Raw genomic sequence first — 24,301 nt, 5'->3', positions numbered from 1 at the left:
CACATACAACAGCTTTGGGTAGTATAACGGACCATTGCTTTTTGGAAACAAAATCATGTGGAATCTAGCTGTGTGACTTCAGGCCAGTTATTTAAAACTTTCTAAGTCTTTGTGTTTTAAAAAATGGAGCTAATGGTGCCTTCTTCAAAAGGGTGTTTGAGAGTGATAGGCATGTAGTGGACGCTCAATAAATATGATTTTCCTTCTTTAGTTCATTTCAGTATATTCTAAAGTGGCAAATATTCCCCGGTGGCATTGACAGTCTAGAAATCTTGTTTTGCTCAAGTAAAAAGAAAACTAAAATTTTACTCAAAGGGACACGGGGCACCTGTACTATTTCATGAACCTGTGATTAAGTCACACACTGGCACAAGACGACAGCAAGGTCAATATTTAGTAGAACACCTAAAACAGCTCGCTCCACAACTGTGTAACAGCCCTCACGATTCAGGTCAAGGACTCGAAAGTCCAGACGACTGTAGGAAAACACTAACATTGTGAAAATCCATTTTTTCATAGATAAAATGCTGATATTGCCTCGACACCCATTTTTCTCCATAATTCTGATAGAACTTCACACATGGAGTTTCCATGTATTTCCAATAATAAAAGCTTTTACAAACCTAGCAAAGACACATCAGCAATGATGAAGTAGCCCCCATCAGGAACTATGGGTTTCAGGCCAACACTTTCAAGTAAATGTACCATTCGATCTCTTTTTACTTCTAACTCCTTTGCCAATGAATTAAAGTAACACTCTGGGTCATCCATGCGCTTGATGTCAATCCATAATGCTCGAGCCAAGGCTTCCTGTATTTTGAGATTAAAAAACATGACAAGGAAATATGGAAATGTTATTTATTACTGAGTTTATTAGTATAATAAATAAATACCAAGTAACAATATTATTGGCCAAACAGTCATTCAGGGAATTACAGCTGAATCCCTGGGAACCTATGCTAAACCCTAGGGGTTAATGGAGGAATTAACGGAGGAATCAGTTGCAAGTCAATGATTAAATGCAGTGTGAAGAACTGAGAATAAGCCATGAAAATTCAAATGGAAAAAGTGGTATTATGTAAAGATGACACACTTGGAAATGAAAAGAGATCATGTTATTTTGTTCTGAGGTGAGGTGCAGAATGACTGTTAGACCTAAGTCTAAAAGATGAAGACAGAAATGAGGAACTGGCCAGCCTTTCCCCCTTACCTTGGAGGACATAGTGGAAAGGAAAGCTGACCCCCTGTGTCATTCCTCACAGGTGTGCAAATCCCTGTTCTAACCATCCATATTCTAAGAAGAGGGTCTCAGTGCCACAGGTATTAGAAATAAGTTTCTGGGGCCTGCCAGTGTCTTCTTCACCTTTCTTCAGGAAAGTTGGAAGACATAAGGGTGAAGTTGGGCCCAGAGAAAAGCCAAGGCTACTAGGCAGGTGTCTGAGAGGGCAACAGGTCAGGAACAAGTCAACATGTGTAAACCAGGGCGCACAAAAAGAACACGGACCTACCCAACCAGGAGTGCGGAGGCTTGGTGGGCAAGTGTGAACTGGTTCAACTTAGAGATACTGGTTCTCAGAGCAAATGAGGAGATCCAAGCAACTAACCAAGAACTTGGGACAGTTAGGAGACAGAAAGGCAGAGCAAAGTGGCCAAATTTTAAGGAAATTAATCACAATCAAGAGGTATCAAGAAGTAGAGGACACATTCAATTACTTAGTAAATGAACTGAGTATGTTAAAACCAGCATTGTGATAAACGCTGGTGCTATAATGACAAACAAGATAAACATGGTCTTTGCCTTCATGAAGCCTCCGATTAGTGTGTACTGGTGAGGGCAGGGGGAGAGATGAGACGGAAAACAATTCCATGAACAAAACAGGATACCATTTGTTTTTCTGGAAGAAGGAGAGAAGTCTAGTGTGGCTGCGGGTAGGCAGCAAGAGAGAGGGCATGGCAAAAGTTAACACTGAGAGACGGGGAAGAGCTAAATCAGAGAAGACTGCATGCCAAAAAAATTCAGCAGAAAAAAAAAAGGATTAATAGTAGCGATTCCCCAGTACTGAAAAAACCTTGGATAAATAAGCACAGGTTGCTTCAGCCTAGGAATCTGTGGTTCCCCTGAAAACCGGGCCAGTTTCCAAATACGGTTTTTTGAAGGAATGGAAAACAAAACAGGCCACTTAGCTGAAATGGACAGTAAGACGGTTCTCAAAAAGTTGTTCCAGATTCTCACCCGAATCTTTCTTTTCCTTAGTAACATCTATTCCCTACAGCAGGAGGTACTACCCCAGGAAATTCAAAGCCCAGGAGACACGAACATATGTCCTCACTGTGGAATTATGCTGGGCTCTTCTCTTTTCCTCGTAACCCACATGCAATCATCAGCATCCACCTTCAAAAAATATCCAGAACCCAGTCACTTTTCACCACTTCCACCCTCCACATACTGGTTTAGTCCATCGCTAGCTCTCTCCCTCATCGCTTCAACATTCTTCTAACTCAACCAAGCAGCCAGAGTCCCCTTGATAAGTCAGATCATGTCACTCCCGTGCTCTAAACTCTCCAGTGGCTTCCTGTCTCACTCAGCCTCCACCCTGAGGAACACACCCTTCATCTGGCCTCCACCTCCCTCTCTGACTTACTTCCTCCTGCTCTTCTCCCCTGATCATCCTGTTTCAGCCTCAGTGCTCTTCACTGATGGGCACAACCAGGCTGCCCACCCCAGGGCCTTTGCACTTATAATTAGCATTGTATATTTCCTCCTTCGCACTTTATATCTTCACTTCTTTATTTTTCTCCATTGCATCTATCAACATCTGAAATATTATATTATTAAGATATTTATTTGTTTATTATTTATGCCTCCCCATTGTGCTATACGGTCCATGAGGGCAGGAATCTTTATCTGCTTGTCTTCCATACTCAGTGAACACTGGTTGAATAAGAGAATGGATTTATTTTCAGAGGAAGAAATGAATTTAATTCTATATAATAAAAGCAAATGTCAGAACTAGCCTTTATCATGGTATTATTTTAAAGTGACTACATATTTCATTCTTTGGCCTTTTAACTGCTTTCCAGAAAAATATTTTTTTTCAGTGTTCTGATTATTCATACAGTGATGGTACTTTATAAATATTTTTAAAAAGGGAAATACAGAAAAATACACATAAAAATCCTTTCACCTACCCCTCTCCCTGTCCATTAACTTCTCCTGTTCCCCTTACTCCTACAGACAGCCACTTTTACTAGTTTCATTTTGGATCCTTCCAGAGATCCTTTAAGGACATATAAGCAAATAGTTTCCCCCTTTCTTATCCAGAATGTAGCATAAATAAATATACACTGCTCTGTACCTTGCTTTTTTACTTTACATTATATTCTGGAAACATTTTCATATGAATAATTATAGAGCTTCCTCACTATTCCCCTTTCTCCAATTTTTAAACAACCATTGTGTCAGAATAATGGCCCCCAAAGATGTTCACGTCTTAATACCCAGAACCTGCTGATATGTTACCTTGTCTGATAAAGTGAACTGTGTAAACAGGCTTTAAGTTCAGGATCTTGAGATGGAGAGATGATTTTGGAATATCTGGGCTCCCATTCAACGGCATGGATTCTTGTAAGGGAAAGCAGGGGGCAGGAGGGTGTGTGCTGACACAAGCGGAGGCTGGAGTGATGTGACCGTGCACCAAGGATGCAGGCAGCCCCTGGAAGCTGGGAAAGACAAGGACTGGACCCCGCCTTAGAGCCTCCAGAAGGGACATGGCAATGCTGGCACCCTGCTTTTAGCCCTGCCAAACGCATTTCAACTGCTGACCCCTGGAACTGTAAGATACCAGATTTGTGTTGCTTTAAGCCCTTAAGTGTGTGGTGATGTGTTATGGAGAAACAGGATGCTAATACAGTCCTACACTATTTAAATGTTTAGATAGATCATGGCTTACTTAAACCAACTGCCTATGGATGGAAAATAACTTTACTCTCTCTCCTGCAATAAATGGCTGTGCACTCAGGGCTTCTTACACATGCAGATAATAGTTATGGCGGGCATTCCCAGGAGAGAGAGTGCTGCTGCCTCACAGCACACGAACGCCTCTCACTTGGCTCGGAGCTGCCACCGTCCTCTGGAGACGTTATAGTGCTTTGTGACCCCACCAGCCAAGCAGGAGTGTTCCAAATTAAAACTTGATGTATTAATATTTCAAAAAACCCAAACTATTCTTAATGGCAATGGCTATGTGTCTGCTCCTAAATCCCCAAACTATACTAGGAGCTCTACTCAACGAGGGCATGAGGAAAGAACCAAACAACACACAACGTAAACACAGCACCTTCACCAAAAGACCACGCCTCAACCCCAGGTACTGTGACACCTACCTGTAAAGGAGTTGCACAGGTATAAATGCTGGTTTGTTGAACTGTCTGCAAATGTTTTATTAAGTGATTAGGACCAATGGACCAGCCAAGCTGAAGAAGAAAAAGATAAAAGCAAATTTTAATCTAATCATCTGTACCAAATCTGTTAGAGTATGTAAGCCTAATGCAACTATTAAATATATTCAATTCTAAAGTGTTCACATTATGAAAGGAGTTCAGTTTTAGAATTATTTCAACCCTTCTTTTTGTGTAAAAGTTGCCAGTTGGAGTCACTACACTCTGGTCTCAGAAGGTACCTGCAGTCATTATCTTCTTCTCTGTGAGTTCACTACTTCTGATGCTCTGAAGCTCTGAGAAACAGCACCGAAGCTGGTTCGAATGACATACAGATTAAAGTAACTCTGGATGAGGGCCTGAGGCATCTTCCACAATGGCTCCGCAGGCCTCATTTTTGATGATCCCTGCTTTTCAGCCATGGTTAGAAGGTGAGATTTGAAGATAATTGAGTTTCGACCAGATAAATCGTGGGTCAGAGAGCAGGGTTCAGGGCAGGGACGTAGACACCAGCCTGCGTTCCCTGCCTTGAACGTATTAGCAGTGGGCCCTGAGGCAAGTTCCCTAAATTCTCTGTGCTATGGTTTTACTGTCTGGAAGATGGAGGTAAAAGATTACACCCACCTCCTAGTGTGGTTATGAAGATGAAAGGAACCAGTGCAGACACAGCACTAAACCCGGCACGCAGTGTAAGTGCCAAAATACTGCTTTTATTATTTGTTCTCCTTTTATACTAATGGCAGCAATCTGAACATTCTTTGCCAAGAAAAAATGTCATTAGTTGGGTACTTATAAGATGAAAAATTACCTAGTTTTCTTATTTTAAAGAAATGATTAATTCTCAGAGAAAATAAAGCCCAACATGAAAGTGGAACAAGTAAATAACAAGCAAAAGATCGGTAAGTATAAACACCTGTGTAAACTAAATGTATGTGCATTCAATATACAAAAACTCTACAAGAAGTTACACACTTGTTTTTAAGCAACTAAATTCTTCATCTTACCTTCCAGCCAGTCACACTGAAAGTCTTCCCAGCACTTCCTATGGTTATTGTCCTCTCCCACATACCTGGAAAAGTGGCTGAACAGACCAAAAAACAGTTAAATAACTGCTTCCAATCAATGTACGTATGGTACAGTCTAAAAATATAAATGTATTATAGTGTGATCAGTAGTTATTTCAATCGGTTTTTAAATTTATTTTTAGAGAGATGGGAAGGGAAGGACAAAGAGAGGGAGAGAAACATCAATCATTTGCCTCTTGCATACCCACAACCCAGGCACATGCCCTGACTGGGATGGAACCCAAGTCTGCAGGCCGGCACTCAATCCACTGAGCCACACCAGGCAGGGCTTCAACAGGTTTTTTAAAAGATAATATTACTTTAACTTCAAGCATAGTTGAAAATGCTGCAATGTTTATAAACACTGTAATATTGCCCCCCAATAATAGGTAATGTGTTGAATAATCTTAAGTAGCAGCATTGTTTCCAGGGGCAGGAGGGGTGGAAGTGCCAGCAGGAAGTGTTCGGGGCTGGTTCAGTGTGGCGGCCACACAGGCTGAGGCACCCAGCACTCAGTGCTAGCAGTGGCTGTGTGGTCAAGGCAAGGATTCTGTGGCATGTTTTCGTTGTGATTCTGGCTATCATTTTGCTCACCTCTGTCCTGGCCTACACCGGCAACGTCAGTGCACTGGGGAACTTATAAGAAAGGCAAACTCTTGGACTGCATCACAGACCTACTGAGTCCAGAATTATAAATCCCCCATCATATAATTCACTTATTTAAAGTGTACAAAGCAATGTTTTTAGTATACCCATCAACCTTAGAACTTTTTTTCACCCTGAAAGGAGCTCCACGCCTTTTAGATGTCAGCCCCTAGAATCCCCATGGCCAACAGCACTAGACCCTGGGCCTCAGAGCAGCGTGTCTAACGCCAAGTATTTTCTCCGTAATGCACAGCAGTCTTCCTGCACTTGGAAACATTAGACAGTACTTCAGCACCACACACAGAAGACACTCTAAGCAGCAAAGTCACCATTAAAAGGACACTTACTTATAGTACAAGCTGAAACAAGAAGGCAGAGGGTTGCCTTGTTGACCCCAACGGGGAACATGGGTATCGGGTGACAAATTTTTCACCCCTCTGCACATGTCTGAGAAAGAAGCACTCCAATGATTTTGGGGTTACAGATATATTTTAGCGAGTAGGTGAATTCACAAATATGGATTCCATGAATAATGAGAAACAACTGTGAAAGCTTTCAAGTTGATTTGTATCTTTAATAAAATCATTTATTCATCTGCTCGTTAAATATTTATTAGTAACGATCAGGCACCAGGGACTAAGCTAAGCCTAGAGGAAGCACAGATGAGAAAGATACAGTTTGTATATTCACGGAGTTCAGTGTCTAGTGGGGGTGGGAGATGAGTAAGGCAACACTTGCAATAGAGCATGACACTGTAATAGCAACTGGCTAGGAGGATTACGCAAGGATGGAAGGTGTTAGGGGTTTAGCAAGAGACTAAACTGGTTAGTCTCTTGCTTGGGTAAGAGACTTGGAAGATGCCTGCCAGGCAGGGAAGGAGAAAGAAAGGTAAATTCGGGGCAAAGGGAATGTGTAAAACAAAGTCCTGGAGTTATAAATGCAAGAGTTTGTGTCTTTTGCTGGACAGTGGTACATTATTTCTTGGTAATCCTCTGAGAATGCTACCTACAACACTGCCTTTTGGATTCCTCACATAATTCAGTTGTGAAGTTCTTTACATGCAATCCCACAAGTTTTTCACTTGTTTTTTGAAGGTATGATAGATAAAAGAGATGTTCTTGTATCATTCTAAGAGTGTTGGTACACACAAAAATAAATACTGGGAGAGGGGGCAAGCTGTTTGCTTAATCTTCTGATGAGCAAGTAAAGTACTTACTAAAATGTAAGGTAGTTAAAGAAATTTCCCAAATAAATGTATACATAATTTCAGGCTATCACGAAGCACCTGCCAATATTTGTAAAGGTACAAAAAATTGTGTAAACTAAAGAGTTATAATTATATTCTTTGTGGAGTATAAAAAACCCCGAAAAGACAAATGGGGAAAATACTCAGAGGGTCTATTCGAAGAAGGAATATTCTAATATTTGATATAAATAATTATAACCCTTCATGTTCTGAGACATTTCTAGACTTCCAAAGTTTTCCAAAAGAACACCATGTCCCATGTGCCACTCTACTGTCTGACTCTGTAAAATGCAAGTATCGCTGCCTTCAAAGTAATAGTACATATCCAAAATCAAAAAGGCCTGTTAGTCAGAACAATACTTGGAAATAAAATCTCTGAAAATAAAAATTACTCAGAGAAACTAGTATAATCCTAAAATGTTTTCACTATAAGTTACATATGAAAGAAATTAAAAGTACTCAAGTCAAACATAGGTTTTATGCACAAACTATCAAATCTAATTTAATATTTTAAAAAAGAGCAATTTGTTGATGGCTACTTTAGCAAAATAAAAATGGATGTAAGCTGAGCAGATAAATAGCTTGCAAAGAATTTTATACTAATTTTCCAAATATCAATGGATTAGTATACAAATATCAGTGTATTAGAAACCTCTTTATATAAGAAAGGTTTCTTTTGTCAACTAAATGCTTTTTTACGGAAACTTAGAGATATTATGTGAATCAAGAATCTGATCCAATAAGAACAAATTTGTCTATTTCAACAGAAGGGGTCTTAAATAATTTTAAAGCACCCGTATATTCATATCCTCTCAATCTCAGAGATTCGGGGAGCCACAGAAGTTGATGTGAACAGATAGGCAGAACATGTGATCACAGCGCTGTAACCACAGTGATCTGGAGTAAGAAAAAAAAAGTATTGGCAGGTCTGATTACTTAATGACTATACCCAGTATCAGTAACTTCAGCTTCCAGTGCATCAGAAAGGCAACTGGTCTTTGCACGTCTCACTTATGACCCATGGTCCTTCTGTCGCCACAGAAGCTGTAACAGTTATTCACAGGCAACTTAGGCCTTTGATAGAAATCGGATTAGAGGCATGGTGAAGAGCCCTACACCAGGGAAAACTGCTTAAGTGACAACAGGAAGATGATGCTAATTTCATGAAGTGTGGCTGGAAGAGCCTTGCTGTGTTATATTAAAGAAATACTATTGTGCTCTACAAATTGATGGAACAGTGGTTTTGAGTCTTTCATGTAACAAAGACCTCTCTATTTGATCGAATAAGTTCTCATGCAACCAAACTGCATTCTCTAAATAATGAAACAGTGAATTCATTTTTTTTCTTGTTTCAACTTTATGGGCTGTTACAACAACTAAAGAATCTGACTTAAAAGTATGTGTCTTGATGTCTCTTGTAAATGATATTTTCAGTTACACGGTTACCATGAAGGGTTTACAATATAACAAGGTTTAAATGTGATACAGGCTTAAAAAATAATTTCAAGATTATCTAAAGTAATCTTTTGGAAAGAATATTGCTAAACTGAGCTGACTAAAACTCAAGCTTTGAGTCATTCTCACACAGGCATGAACATATGCTGTAGGTAGAATGTAAAATCCTATTCATTCATTATAGATAGATGCCTCTCCCTCTGTGCTTAATCTAAAAGACTGTGATAAGTTTAACAGAATTCAGTCCATTAAAGTTATTTTATTAAAAATATTTAACTATTTTAAATAAATCAAATGAATTTAAAATATTTAAAAATAAATAGTAATTCGATAAAATTTCATGTAAAAAATCCAGCAAAAATTAATTGTCCATATTGGCATGATTGTCCACTGGGGACTACTTCAAATGACCCAGGACAGAGGTAGGTCATCCACAAGCCCTGTGAGGGCGGACTCTGATGCCGTGTTCACACAGAACCACAGTGTGCTGTCTTCAGACACCACACCTCGAAAACCTCTGGCCTTCTACTCTGTTTAAACATTCTCCCTCGTAATTTCATCTTGACCATCAAGCCTATAAATTGAGTTGTTTTCAGACTTTTGTGTCTCACAGACACTGAAATTTAACAAGACTGAAGCACAGGCAGCTGGAATTTCCTCGGCTCAGCTCTCCCCCGCAGGTGTGCTCCTCCTCTCTTCACCTCCGTCTCGGGGTGAGGGCCCCATCCCTGCTGAGGGGGCCGAGCTGGAGCTCTCAGAGTCAAACTGGCTCGGGCCCTTCCCGCCTTCTGCTGACGTCCTCCGTGCCCCAGTCTCTCCTCATAAACAGCTTGCAGTATCATCTCCACTGCTGGGGCAACTGATTCGCTTAAGATCTCACCTGCAGCTGGTTCTTACCTTCATAAAACAAATCCAATCATGTAACCAATTCTCCTGCGTTGTCACACCTTTTGCAGTAGTTCTCAAAGAATGCGCACTGGTACTCTCTCTGGTGGTCAAATTAATGTATAGAATTTAAAAAGATCAACTCCATCATCCTCCACGAAATTTTCTTGAGCACTTAAGATAAATGCCGTCACTGGTCTAATAACGAATGCTCTCAATAGTGAAACCAAGGAGCATCTAGTAAGTGATTATTAATGGCAGATTCAGAAAAACTCAGATGTGTTTATTTCAATAGCTCTTTGTCACGAAAAAATATGCACAGAACTGCGATTTTCGTATTGACTTCTAGCTATTTCATTTCTGTCAGGAAAACTGTTTCTAGTTTCAGGATGGAAGGCTATCACTACTTCACAGTGCAGATATCAAGGCTGCGAGGGGCTCTTCCACTAAAATAAACTTCAGCACCACGGACCTCCTGTGAACGACAACGTGTACAAACAGAGCCAGAGCCGCCACGCCAGAGAAACTACCTGGCACCTCTCCTGCCTCAAATCTTTGGAAGTTAAAACAGGGCAAGGTAACCTTTGGACTGGAACTAAGCAAACTGGTGTCTCAAAAAGCAGTTTGCAAAGGTGACAAGAAAGCAGGTATTAAGACCGCTGGGCTGACTACTGGACTGAAAATTAAAACATTGTTTAAAATTAACATGTCATATGCACCAACAGAAATGCCTTCCTTCTATTGATGTAATTATTCCCCTTCCCTTTCTCATAAATACTTATTGCCTTTGTCTCTTAATGAGAACATTATTTGGGCTTTCGCCTGAAGTAGTAATTCCAGTACAGCTATCCATACTGACCTCAATAAATGCTTGTTGCCTCTCACTCTGAAAGGCTGTTTTGTCGTTAACACTCCTCAACAAAGTTTAGACTCCATTTTCATATACTTTTCAATGTCCCTCAGAATCACCTACTTTTTCGCTTTCATATCTATCAGCTACTACCACACACCCTTATAAACCACTTAATTTTCTAAGTTTATCTTGCTCTTTCAGGCCTTTTTGCCTCCGTACCCATCAGTTTGTCTGTTGGAAATTTTCCACCTATTTTTGTTGCCTAGCTAATTCTGTCTCATGCCCACTCCTTTGCTGAGCCCCTCAAATTCTTGCTGTCTCCTCTGTGTCTCTGCAACAATTTGCGATGCACCGTGTGGGTAATCATCACGCTGGCAACAGCCATTTACATGTGAATGCACTCATTTTTTTAAAAAATTTATTGGCTTCTGACACAGTGATTTTAGTTATCCTTCCCTTAGCCTTTTCATACCTCCCGTTTATTTATTCAACAATTACTCTCTGATCATCTACCGTGTGCAAGACCCTAGTCTGGGGACTGAGAATTCAGAGGAGACCAAAACAAACTAAAATCCCTTTCTTCTTGTAGGTAGATATAAAATATATAGATCCTGATATTTGCTACAAAGAAAAAAATAACAAAACAGAACAGAAAAAGGACAAAGCAAATGCTGGAAGGAGAGGTGTAACTGTGGTCATAAAAACGGACACCTGAATAAAGACATGAGGGAGGTGAGAGACTGAGCTCCAGGTCGATCTGGGGGAAAAACGCCTTTAGGCATAGGAAGGGCAAGTGCAAACAGCTGATATAAAGGCAGGTTACCCCAGAAGGCAATATGGCCTTTGTGGGATGGCCCCCAAATAGTGGCAAAATCCTAGGCAAGGGCCAAGCGGTAACAGCCTACTGTCCCCGTAATCTCCTCCTTCTGACCTCACATTGTGGCAACTTTCTCTGCGGAGAAAGTCCACTTGGAGGCAAGTAAGCTCCTGTGTCTTACGGACCAAGTTATATTATAGCTGGATTCTGGATGGAAGCCAATGATACGGGCAGTACTAATGTTACTGCTCGTTTTATCTAGTTAGTAATAAAGGAAAGAGGGGCAAAGAAAGTTAGACACTGAGTTGGATAAACTGGGGAGCATAAACCCGTTTGCTTCACCAGGAAGCTCCAGCTTCACACCTGGGGGATTATAGCACTGCTCCACCACGGGGATTAACACTCCTCCGCCCCCCAGTCCCCCACCCGGACACCGGATACCGAATGGTGCGGTGTGGGGGCGCAGGTAGAGGTGCTTGACCACAAAGGCCTATCATTCTAATGAGAGAGTATAAACCTATCAAATGTTTGTGAAATCTCGGGGACTTGATTGGTTCCTTTGAAAAGCACCTACCCAGTCTATCCCAAACCCAAGCTAATGTAATTCCAGGGGAACCAAGAAGCTTTCTCGCCCTCTTTCTCTCTCTAGCCCACCGGTACCACACTCGCCCTGGGCGTTCATGCTCTCTCACCCAGGAGCACGTGACCATGTGGGTCCAGCAGCTATTGAGACCGGCAGATGGTGTGGGCTCAAAATGGACTAAGCTTTAGTATGAATCAGTAAATCTGGACTCTGGCTTTTGTGTTTCCCCAGTTGAAGACAAGATTGGACCTTTTCCAAAGTGGGACGAAGGGAGATGTGAAAATTAAAAACCCAAGCCCTGGCTGGTGTAGCTCAGTGGATTGAGCACGGGCCTGCAAACCAGACGATCGCAGTTCGATTCCCAGTCAGGGCACATGCCTGGGTTGCAGGTCAGTTCCCAGCAGGGGCCAGTTCCCAGCAGGGGATGAATGAGAAGCAACCATACATTGATGTTTCTCTTCCTTTCTCCTTCCCTTCCTCTCTAAAGATAAATAAATAAAATATTTTTTAAAAAATTAAAAACCCTGGGGCAGCTTCTGTTCCCACCTGAACAAACCTTGCCACAACACAACCTCCAGGGCATGGATCCTCGGAGTTCTTTCCTTGTCATCCAGGGAAGAGCCTGATTCTGAGCTGCAACACCACTGCTCCAGGTTCACAGCTTTATGGTGCGATACAAAAGCTCCTCCCTTACATTTGTACTATTCGGCCTTCAATCTTCAGGTCATTAACTCACTTGAGCACCATTTATTCAAATGTCATTTTTAAGTACTCATACAGACAGACACACATGACAAAGATGATTTTAAAGCTATTCTGGGATCCTTTCCAACAGTTGCGCCCCACACGCCCAAACACACTTGTGACTCTGTGTGGTGATCAGTACCTATTTTTATATGCTTATGTCCAGCATACACAAGCCATTCATAAACCTCATCACTGATGCAGAGCGTATCATATTTGATGCACAGGTCAGCAATTACTTGGAGTTCCTCTTTGGTGTACACCTGTACGTATCAAACAAGCAGGGGCACAGCAATTATTACCCAATGTGTGAGCAAATGCTGGATCAGAAAACTATGTAAAGAGTTTATAAAACTCACTTACTTTGCCAAAGGGGTTATGTGGAGAATTTATTATGATAGCTTTGGTTTTGGAATTAAATTTACTTGCCAGTTCTTCAGGATCCAATTTCCAGTCAGAACTGGACCATTTTTTCCCATCAACAGGTTTCTAAGAGTGAAGAATGAGATGTGATTTAATTAAATTAAATCATGTTTGCTGTTTTAGGAATAGATAACTTAATAAATAAAAAATAGAGAAAAGTGTGGCAAATATAACTGAATAAATGACTAACAAAAAAATAAACAAAAATAACTCAGCCTCAAGAGCCCAAGAGGACTCGAGTCTCATACTCACACCTGTTAAACAGAAGAATGAACTTTGTCAACACTAACAGTTGTTAGAGTGCCTATATTCTTTCAAAGGGGACAGCTATACCATGGTTAACATGTCTCATACTATAAGACTAGTAGAAAATTCTAGGAGTCAGCTTAGTGTATTACTTATTTTAATATAATTTAAAAAAACACAACGGTACTATATTACATTCCTGAATATAATAGTAGAACAAAAAAAATCACTTCTTTTGGAATTCAACAAGCACTTACTGAGCACCCAGCAGCCCTGTGCACTGGGGAGCAGTGCTATAAACTCAGTCCGAAGTGGGCTCTACCTGGTGGTGCTCAGTCAGTGGGGGAGAGCACCCAGCAGCCCTGTGCACTGGGGAGCAGTGCTATAAACTCGGCCCGAATTGGGCTCTACCTGGTGGTGCTCGGTCAGTGGGGGAGAGCACCCAGCAGCCCTGTGCACTGGGGTGCAGTGCTATAAACTCAGCCTGAAGTGGGCTCTACCTGGTGGTGCTCAGTCAGTGGGGGAGACACATGACCATGAAAGACAGTGCTACATGCATGTGGATGCTAATGTAACAGACACACAAGGCAAAGACACAATAAAGTAATAAAAGTGCTCCTCTTAACATAGTTGTTGACTAACTTCTGTGAAAGTAGAGATAATATATTATATCCCAAAATGTAATTAAAGTAGAAACTTTACTGGACACAAAGTAATTGGTATTTTCAAAACTTCTTAAAGCATGTGAATGAGACCGGCGAACTTACAGATCTTAAAGAAACAAAAACAGGTGTTCCTCCAGCCATTCTCACCATGGACTCGTAGCAGTCATAGAAAGGCACTATCACTATGACCTGAAATAAAACCAAATGAGAACACAGCATATCAATCACCGATTCACTGAACAAAACTGCGTAACTACCCTGCGTGAGGCAGTACTGCATACTGAGGGGCAGAGTGAAAAAAGCAGGCGTGGACTTCAGGGACCTGACATCAGTGGAAGAGACCCTGGGGATAAACGTATCTGGAGCCTTAATTGGAGTCATTGATCTCTAAGGGAGACTTAGGCTTGCAGAGGGGACCCTTGGAATTGTATGCAAAGCTTTCTATGTGCATAGGTAGATTTTTGAGGGGAAAAGGGCCTCAGCTGTCATCACCTTCNCTGATTCACTGAACAAAACTGCGTAACTACCGTGCGTGAGGTAGTACTGCATACTGGGGCAGAGTGAAAAAAGCAGGCGTGGACTTCAGGGACCTGACATCAGTGGAAGAGACCCTGGGGATAAACGTATCTGGAGCCTTAATTGGAGTCATTGATCTCTAAGGGAGACTTAGGCTTGCAGAGGGGACCCTTGGAATTGTATGCAAAGCTTTCTATGTGCATAGGTAGATTTTTGAGGGGAAAAGGGCCTCAGCTGTCATCACCTTCTCAAAGGGATGCTCCAGCCAAAAACATGGAGTTTATTTAACTTTCAAAAGTTAGAAAATAAAATACCAGAGGATAGAAGCCAGGCGCTAAAGAGAACACTGCAATGCTTTCTGTTGTGGAGTACTAATTTGTAAGCATTTTCTTGAGATTAAAGCTGCTTTCCCTTTTCTCAAAAGCATCCTGAAACAGCAGGTGCAGGAAGACTAGTTAGGATGCCATCGTTATGGTCTGGTACCATATCTTCCCATGACTTATATCTGGATTCTGTCTCTTTCCTAGTCCCTGGAATGCACTCCTGGTCCCTTTGGTCTCACATGACCTCTCTCCCAATCATTCATGGGTGGCTTTCGGGTCAGTGGGCCAATCCCATGCAAGGCCAGCCAGTATCCCTCCCACAATCTGCCAGCCTGGATCTAGCATCCTGACTTTTTGCTTTGTATAGGAGAGCTTGAATACACAATTTATAACCATTATATACATTCAACTTTTCTTTCTTTTTTAAACCCAGCAATATTTCACAAGAATTTCATATTATTAGTTTTAGTATTTATTATTTTAGTGGCAATTTGAGAGCCTATTGCATTCTAGAATTTTATCGTTTGCTTTTATAAATAACAATGCTATGTCCATTTGTAAGCATAGTTTCTCTATTTGAAAATAGTTTGCTGAATAAATTCAGATGATTGCTATTGCTAGATTAAAGGGTATAAACATCCTTCTGGCACTTTCTATATATAGCCAAGCTGCTTTTGAAAAATCTGACAACAACTATTTATAATTTCACAGAGATGAAATTATAAATAGGTCAACACAGGTCAACACAAAGATGTCTTATTAAACTTTATGTTGGTTAAATTAATGGTTCCTAATGATTGTTCTAAATGTGCAGTTTTTACTGTTTGTATTTTCTATAATGTGAAATATCCGTCCACGTTCTTCCTCTTTGGCATCAAAACGCCCTTCATTCTTACGCCCCTTTGCTTACACTAGTCATTCAGCTCTCATTGCACACCTACTACCTAATGTGCCATGTTAGAGGTTGTGTATTGTGGAGGACAAAGAAATGAACCAGGAACTGAACTTTCCCTCCAGTGGACTGCAAATTTTTAATTAGTCTGTGAATTCTCGGAAACTAAGACGACCTATCTGTGCAACCCTGGTGAGAAACATAGTGCCTGCTATGGAACGAGAGCTCAAAGAAAAGGAAACTACTGGGAGGCAGGGAGGCAGAACTCAGAGAAGGTACTTGACACACTGCCCTGTAACTTCTTCATTGTTACAACAGAAGCAATCCCTCCCTTTGTGAAGGATAGTTTCTGAGCACTCACTATATCAGGTGCAGGCAGCACAGCAACAAACCAGTTCTGGGACTCACATTCTACTCAGACAGACTTATAATACACAAGAAAACAAGGAAGTAAATTGAATAATTTCAGACAGTATTCAGTGTTAGAAAGACAGTAAAATAGGTCAGCATGCTACAGGGTCACTTTGTGTGTGGTTTCAAAATATTAGATAAAGTGATCGGGGAAGAAAGGACTAGAGAAAAGAGGGCGGAGGGCTGAGCCTCTGGCACTCCCACAGGGCGTGGAGAAGCAGAAGCAACAAAGGGTTAATGACATCAATGTCTGAGGTGAAACTTCAACTCCTTTATAGGAGTAAACGGTGTTTTTTATATAAAATTATGACTGTACTTTCTTAACATGTTCTCTTTATTGTCTGGTATAGTACAGGCAATGCAATACTGTTTTATATAAGATATAAAACAGTATAACTCAAAGTAATAGTGGTGGTTTTTTTTTTCCATGGAAAAAGTACAGATAAAGTGCTACAAGAATTCAAAGAAAGGAATTAACAACACAGACCACGGTGAGCATTCATCCTTCAGTGATTAATTTTCCCCATCACCGGCGTAAGCAACACATCTCTGGAGCTTGGCAGACCCACAGGGCAGAGTGGATCCCTTCCCTTGGTTACCACCACAACTCAATGCACCACTGACAATCACAGTGCACTCCTCTTAATCTCTTTACAGGTCTGTCCCCTCTACTTGACAGAGTTCCTTCCATGTATAAACTGCCTTTTAAAAATCTCTTCTCCCATAGTGCCTAGCATAGAGGAGATCCTCAACACTTTTTGAATAAAAAGTATGAAAGAGGCCAGAAAATCCCGAAGCCAGGGTATTGGAATGATAATGGAAAAGTAGGGGCAGAGCTGACTGAATGTGGTGCCCAAGTGGATCTGACATCACAAGACTAAACAGCAGAAAGCACTCAACCTTCCTGTTATACATCCTCACACTATCTTGCTAACAATACTGGGCACAAAAGGACAGTGACCAAATATTGCTGATTGAGTTCAGATTAAAGCGGTGAAAACTAAGATTAATTTTCCCCATCACTGCTGGCCCCTTCCACCTGTCCTTATTCAAATAAGCTGTAGAAATAAAAAATAAAGTATGCACAACAAAATGGATGAATCTCACAGACAAAATAAAATCTAGATTCAAGAGTACATACCCCATGACTCTGTTATATAAAGTTAAAGAGCAAGTGATAGCAGACAGAGGAGTGAGTACCTCTGGGGGAATATAGACAAGGAAGAGGCAAAGGGGTGAGGAAATACGTATCTTCATCTCCTTTGTGGTCACATGGGAATAAATACACACACATGTAAAATTTATTGTACATTTAAGATTTGTGAACTTTGATGCATGTGCATTACACTTCAAAAATAATAAAAAACAAGAAAGAACATAAAATAAGTAAGAGATTCAAAGGCAGGACAAATGATAATGATGAAAATAGGTAAGTAATTGTGTTAACACACTTACTTCATCCCCCTCCTCAATGAATCCTTGAATGGCATTGAAAAGAGACCCATAGGCTCCTAGTGTCACGAGGATTTCTTTATTCGGATTGATTTGATTTTGATAAAACTTTTCATACAAGCAAGACAGAGCTTTCACAAGTGATGGATGACCCTGTTGAATAAAACAGAAGACAAAAACTTGAATTATAGAACCTAGTTCTTTGAAATAATTTGGTTCTAAATATGCAAGAATTTTTAAAATACAGGTTTTCATGAATACCCAAAGAAGATATGTACTTTTAATTGGCAGTTAATTTTTTTCCCTACATTCAAAGGTTCCTATATGAATGACTATGAAAGACTTGCTAATGATTGAAAACTTCCTATGAAGTGACTGTTTTTAGAATACTAAATATCAAATTATTTGTTTTGAATAAAAATTGACTTCAACATCAAATATATTTTTGACACTACATTTTGATAGTAATCAGAGCATATTTGTTTTTTGACAGTAATTAAACCATATTGAATGGAATTAGATATTTTTCCCAGATAAATTGAGCCAAAGACCTGTATTAACTATATATCGCTTGATCCTGTTCTTCCAAGTTGCAGGAAAGAGGGTTATGCAAACCCATGAACTAGGAGGGAAAAAGCAAATTCACCAAAGCCATGCACATTAGTGTGGATGTGTTAACAGCAAATGCAAGGGAGAAGTGGAACATTATTCCTACTGATAGCCAAGAGAGCAGTAATTACCCAGGAGAACAACTTGAACAGGAGGACTGAGAGGATTGTAAATCAGAAGTCAGAGTGTGGGGAGGCCTGGCTTCTTGATGAGCTCTTCCTCACTCTTTTCTTCCATTTTCTTCTGTTTTCTTCTCTCCTTCTCTTTCTTGTCCCTCTCTTCCCCTCCTTGTGATTTTAGGCATTAAAGTCAGTATTTTTTTTTTCTATCCAGCATTTACTTTCCCATTTTACTTTTGGGGAGCCACCCTGATTTTCTGTCACAAGCCAATGAGTGTCCAAGAGCAGGTCATATGCTTTCGTTTGGAAAACCCCTGTGCTCCAGAGGAACAAATGGGGTTATTAGGACATACGAGAAAAGGGAGGCTGGTTGGATACACCCCAGGTTTGTGAGGGAAAGGGCCTGAGGTTCCTTGTACATTGACCACCCCAGTTCAAATGAAGAAAATGAGGCATATTTTGGGGGGTCAAAGATATATTTATTTATCACATTTTTATTCCTTTGAGAATATTGGCTAGTATGTGCCAGACCCTTACCGGGTTAAAACTAATAAATGTAAAGGTATCATACATTTTTTCATATTTTGATAGAAAATATCATAATATTAGAGAACCTGGGAATAACTAATAATAGAAAAAGTACTAGAACATAGGCAATAAACTGGAAAACAACAGCGAGAGAAAAAGATGACATAAATTCAAGCTAAAAAATATACAGGAGTTGTGGAAAGAGCAACAGAAATTTGTCTCTATTCCCAGAAACCCAAAATTTCCTTTTATTTTTTATTTTTTTTTTAAGATTTTATTTATTTATCTTTAGAGGGAAGGAGAGAAGGAGAGAAATATCAATGTATGGTTGCCTCTCATGAGTCCCCTGCTGGGAACTGGCCTGCAACCCAGGCATGTGCCCTGACTGGGAATCGAACTGTGATTGTGTGATTTGCAGGCCCCCGCTGAATCCACTGAGCTACACCAGCCAGGGCCAAAATTTCCTTTTAATACCAGGCCTAACAAATCCTAGCAAAGGGAGACTTGAAAGCAATTATAATAAACACTAAACATCTTTTCTCAGAATAATAGGGTCTGTGATTTTAAATATTATTAACTATAAAAATAATTCATGCTTCATATAGTAATTAAACTAGGCAAAGACATGCACAAAGTTATGATTTCTCCTCAACATCACTTCTTCCCGTCCCCTGAAGTGTAACGTCCTCAGCCTGGTATTAGTTAAATACCATTCCCAGTGCTTACACCAATATATGAGGGGGGACTCCTCCCAAAACAAAACTTATTTATAAAAAATTGTATATCTATTGTTACATGTTTACATTTCAGTCACTTTCAAACTACTCTCCATTTGATGCAATATACCTATCAAGACTGTTTTCACACTCCTCAAAATAATTACTGAACTCCTCAATTTTGATGTCTTCTCGTGCTTCTGTTATTTTTTGTTTCGCCTCTCCCACATCAGCAAAACCTTTCCCTTTGAGGACTTTTTTTTATCTGGGGAAACAAAAAAAAGTTGCTTGGGGCAAGGTCTGGTGAATAGGAAAGGTAGGGTACAGGGGTCATGCCATTTTTGGTCAAACACTGTTGAATACTCAGCACAGTATGGGCTGATGTGTTAAAAAATAATCACCCATCATGAAATGGGCAAATAAGTTAAGTCTCAAAAAAAAAATTCACTGAAGCTGAATGCAGCCTTTCACAACAACATCAGCTGGTACACTGATACATGTGGGTTCTTAGCACATTCATCTAGCAGGGGAAGCCTATACTACGAGTTTGGAGGGCCCAGCCTCCAGAAGATAATATGGGGTCCCTCCTCATACACATACACTCATATATTTACAAAAACTGGAAAACATGTAAATGAATGGCACAGTTATATTCTAATAAAAATTTATTTTAAAAAATCAGGAGTGCATCAGATTCAGCCACAAGCCATAGCTTGACAAACTCTGCTATGAATCAGTTAGGAAGAATTGTCATTTTAACAATATTTAGTCTTTTATCCCATATATCATATATCACTCGATTTATTTAGGTATTATTTAATTTCTTTCAGGAATGTACAGATTTTACATTTATTTTAAAAGTTTGATTCTGTTGGGAACCGCCCTGCCTGGTTTCAGAGCTGTAACCACCCCCATGGCTAAGGCTGAGTGACCATAAGCCACTAAGGAGACAGAGCTTATCTCCCTGGCAGAGGCACCGCCTCGGCTCCTTTTACTTCACCCTGCCTGGCCCCCAGTGCATGATTGGGCAGCCAGTGATGAATAAGATTCCTCAAGGGAGGAACAACCTAAGACAGGCATGTTCACAGGGAACCCCCAGGGAAGGACTTGGGGGGCTATAGCAAAAGGGGGTGATGGACCCTCCACCCCCTGGCTTTGACATTGCCCGAGTCCTCATTCTGTCTGCAAGAAGACTCCTAATCTCTTGGCTGCCTTACTTCCCCTGCCTGACTTAAGCCTGAAACAATGACAGAGGGCAGTGCAGCCGTGTGTTGGAAAAGGCAGGTTCCCTGGGTGATCAGGCCTAAGAAAAAATACATAAAATCCTGTGAAACCTGCTTTGCTAAGAATGCTTTTAATTAAATGATAAAGGTCCAAGCAGGTAATGAGTTTTGTTTTGTAGCCCTTTAACTAACAGACCCTGACTCAGACTAAGCCCTTGTAGTTCTTTGTATGCTATCTATTGTTTGATCCTCACTGCCTGACAATGATTAATGAACTTTACTTGTATTCCTGTGAAAATTGAAACCCAATAAAAGCTTGTCAAGGCAAGGGTCGGAGTGCTCTCCTCTTGAGAGAGCGGCCGGGCCGTCCCTTTTCCTCCACAGGACTCAGTAGTCTGTGTGAATATGTCTCATCCACAATGCTGTGGACACTGTAGGCTGGAGTCTGCATCACAATTCTAAATATTTCATGATTTTAGATGCTATTGCAAATGATATTTAAACAATTTTTACAGTTTAACCATCTATTTTTAGTATACAGAAATACAATTGAGCCCTGGTTGGTGTGGCTCAGTGGACTGAGTGACGACCTATGAAGCAAGGGGTCACTGGCCCAATTCCCAGTCAGGGCACATGCCTGGGTTGTGGGCCAGGTCCCCAGTAGGGGGGTGCATGAGAGGCAACCGCACACTGATGTTTCTCTCCCTCTCTTTCTCCATCCCTTCCCCTCTAAAAATAAATAAATAAAAATCTTAAAAAAAAGAAATACAATTGATTTTTGGACTATTGTATATTGGACTGTGTCCTACAACCTTGCTCAATTCACTTCATAATTTTTTTTTAAGAATCTAGGAAATCTGTGGATATCCTGCACATTTAATCACAGAGGAATGGGAGTTGGGCTGAGTAGAGTAGAAGAAGGTAGCTAGCTGGAAATAAAGGATAATTAAGAGGCCGGCGATAAAGCAGCACCAGCATTAGTGGGAAAGCAACCTGTGTCTCAGAAGAACATCCTGCCTCCCCTGTTGCCATTCTCCAACAACAGTGTAAAGGGAGGGCCGAGACAGGACCGTGGAGGGGCTGGAAGTGGAGGACGGCGGCTCATCCCGGGGGATGAGGGAATGGGTAAGGTTCCTTGGTTATCAGATCGGGACATTGGTCCCAGAAAGCCAACTGCACAGAGGTGATAGGTGTTCATACATAATACAGCATAAAATACAAGCTTGTGCCCCACACGATCCTCCTGTACTTACAAAGCCCCGTGTATACTGATTCAGGCTGTCCACAGCTGCAACCTTTGATAATTCTTCCTTCACATACTCAGGAGGGGAGATATCTGGAAGGCCTTGGCCGAGATTCACAACAGAGGGGTCTGCGGCCAGCTTGGTAAATTCAATCCTAAGATAAACAAATACTAATATTAATAAGCACTATAATTATAATGCTACCTTTTTACACTTCATGATCTTATTATAAAGCTGAAAAATAAGACCTGCTGTAGTCCAATAGATTAAAAAATTACGAGTTCTCAAAAATATTTTACCATCTACAAAATGACTTCACTTAGTGAAATGAGAGATGAACAAATACTGCTTCTCACAAATCTCAATTCTGTGATACCCGAGTTTTAATCATATAGATTTTTCCTTAGTCACACCAGTCCTGCTGTGTTCTCCCATAGACCGTTAGAGACCAGAGCTAATAAGAAGAGATTAGAAGGTAGGTTCCAGGAAGGCATCAACCAAACTTGTCTTTTCTCTGCCTATTTCCAGTGACTGGCACAGGGCTCGGCACATTTGCTCAATGAACAAATTAAAGAAATGGATCATTAACTTCCTTCCATTTCCATTGAATGAATGAATTAAAATAAGGTGGTTTGTTGATAGACTACAGACAAGGCTAAAAATTCCCAAGTCCCGACAGAACAACGTGCAAGATGAAACTCACCACGTGGCTATTGCTGATTCTGAGGTACTCACCACACGTTACTGTCAAGGCCTTCGATTCGTTTGGCATTTTTAAATTTCAAAGACATTCTCTGAAAGGTATAAATATTAAAAGAGTGTTTAAATTTCTTTTAAAATTATTTTTCTTTAAAGATTTTATTTATTTATCTTTAGAGGGGAAGGGAAGGAGAGAAGGAGAGAAACATCAATGTATGGTTGCCTCTCATGAGCCCCCTGCTGGGAACTGGCCTGCAACCCAGGCATGTGCCCTGACTGGGAATTGATCCGTGATCGTCTGGTTTGCAGGCCAGTGCTCAATCCACTGAGCTACACCAGCCACGGCTAAATTTCTTTAATCAAAGTTCAAAAATGCCAGAAAATCACGGATGACTCTTCACCCTATTGTTGACCTGGAAAAAAACCAGCATCGTAAATGTAGAAGCCAGGCTTCAATAAATGATTCTGAAGAGGAATTCATCTCCTACCTACTGTGCCAAGGAGTGCTTTTTCTTACAGAATTTAGATATTTATCTTCTCACATAAGAACCAAAATATCATCCTTGCCTAAAAAATCAATCAATTTAAAGACCTGAAATGTGCTGAAGAGAATAATAATGATAAAAAAGTCAGTTTTAAAAATACCTTGACTCTGAATGTCACTTCATGTAAGATGTACTAACAGTTTCTTCTATGGTATACAGGAAGCACTCAACAAATGATTTCAAAACTACTTAATGAGGGGTTTCAAGTAATAATAATAATAATAGCTAAGATAATTGAGTACTGGGCATGTACTGGGCACAGTTCTATGTGTTTTTACATAATTAACTCATATAGTATTCATGACAAGAAAGTATCCACATACGAGAAAATGAGGTACAGAGAGGATAAGATCGCATAACTTTTACACATCTGCCCAAATTTAGAAAAGCTAGTTACATTTAAACCCAACTGGATACAGCTCAGGATCTGAACCGAGGATGTAAGATTCTAGAACACATACTCAGGACTATTCACATGTACTGTCTTTTTCATAACAAGACCTTCTAAAATATTATTAGAATGCTGCTTCTTAAAAAATTGTATTAGACATTAGATAAGTTCTACTTAACATTAAGCAGGCTAGGGAACATCATGAAAAAACACTCAAAGTCAAAATTATAGTACAGCATACAATTTTTTAGATCTTTAGATTCTAGCATTAAGTTTATGCTATCTCTCAAAAGGATTGAATTAGCTTTGAGTTCATTGTTAACACGCTGCTGGAAATAAAAAAATATGATTGGCAGCGTATTTATAAAGATTACCCTAATAGAATATTAAAGTAATTTTAATTCAATCTGTGGGGAAGATAATGATAATGGTTATTAAATAGATCATTGTTCTCATTCTATTCCCAATAATGGAGCCAAGAAAAATACCTTTTTACTCTCATGTTTTTAATCTTGGAAGCTCCAGTGAAGTAAATCACATGCAAATTCTCCAGAGGTTAATGTGCCTTCC

General features: G+C 40.2%; 1 protein-coding gene across 4 annotated transcripts in view; it reads right to left on the bottom strand.

Moving 5' to 3' along the window:
• The window catches only part of KYAT3 (kynurenine aminotransferase 3), a 70,848-nt gene that overhangs the window by 8,063 nt on the left and 38,484 nt on the right, over nucleotides 1–24,301 (bottom strand). For all 4 annotated transcript variants that reach the window (XM_037060910.1, XM_037060912.1, XM_037060909.1 and 1 more), the window contains 9 exons: nucleotides 22,832–22,890; nucleotides 22,106–22,250; nucleotides 17,661–17,810; nucleotides 14,166–14,252; nucleotides 13,093–13,218; nucleotides 12,872–12,992; nucleotides 5,442–5,518; nucleotides 4,384–4,473; nucleotides 624–810 (listed from right to left, as the gene is read on the bottom strand). In XM_037060910.1, the coding sequence (XP_036916805.1) occupies nucleotides 624–810; nucleotides 4,384–4,473; nucleotides 5,442–5,518; nucleotides 12,872–12,992; nucleotides 13,093–13,218; nucleotides 14,166–14,252; nucleotides 17,661–17,810; nucleotides 22,106–22,250; nucleotides 22,832–22,890 (1,042 nt within the window). The remainder of the gene's footprint in view (nucleotides 1–623; nucleotides 811–4,383; nucleotides 4,474–5,441; nucleotides 5,519–12,871; nucleotides 12,993–13,092; nucleotides 13,219–14,165; nucleotides 14,253–17,660; nucleotides 17,811–22,105; nucleotides 22,251–22,831; nucleotides 22,891–24,301) is intronic.

This window comes from Sturnira hondurensis, unplaced genomic scaffold (assembly GCF_014824575.4).
Source record: "Sturnira hondurensis isolate 20B ecotype Veracruz unplaced genomic scaffold, ASM1482457v3 Scaffold0013063, whole genome shotgun sequence".
NCBI lineage: Eukaryota > Metazoa > Chordata > Mammalia > Chiroptera > Phyllostomidae > Sturnira > Sturnira hondurensis.
The sequence above is the reverse complement of the archived record's forward strand: the minus strand, read 5'-3'. Positions and strand labels throughout refer to the sequence as shown.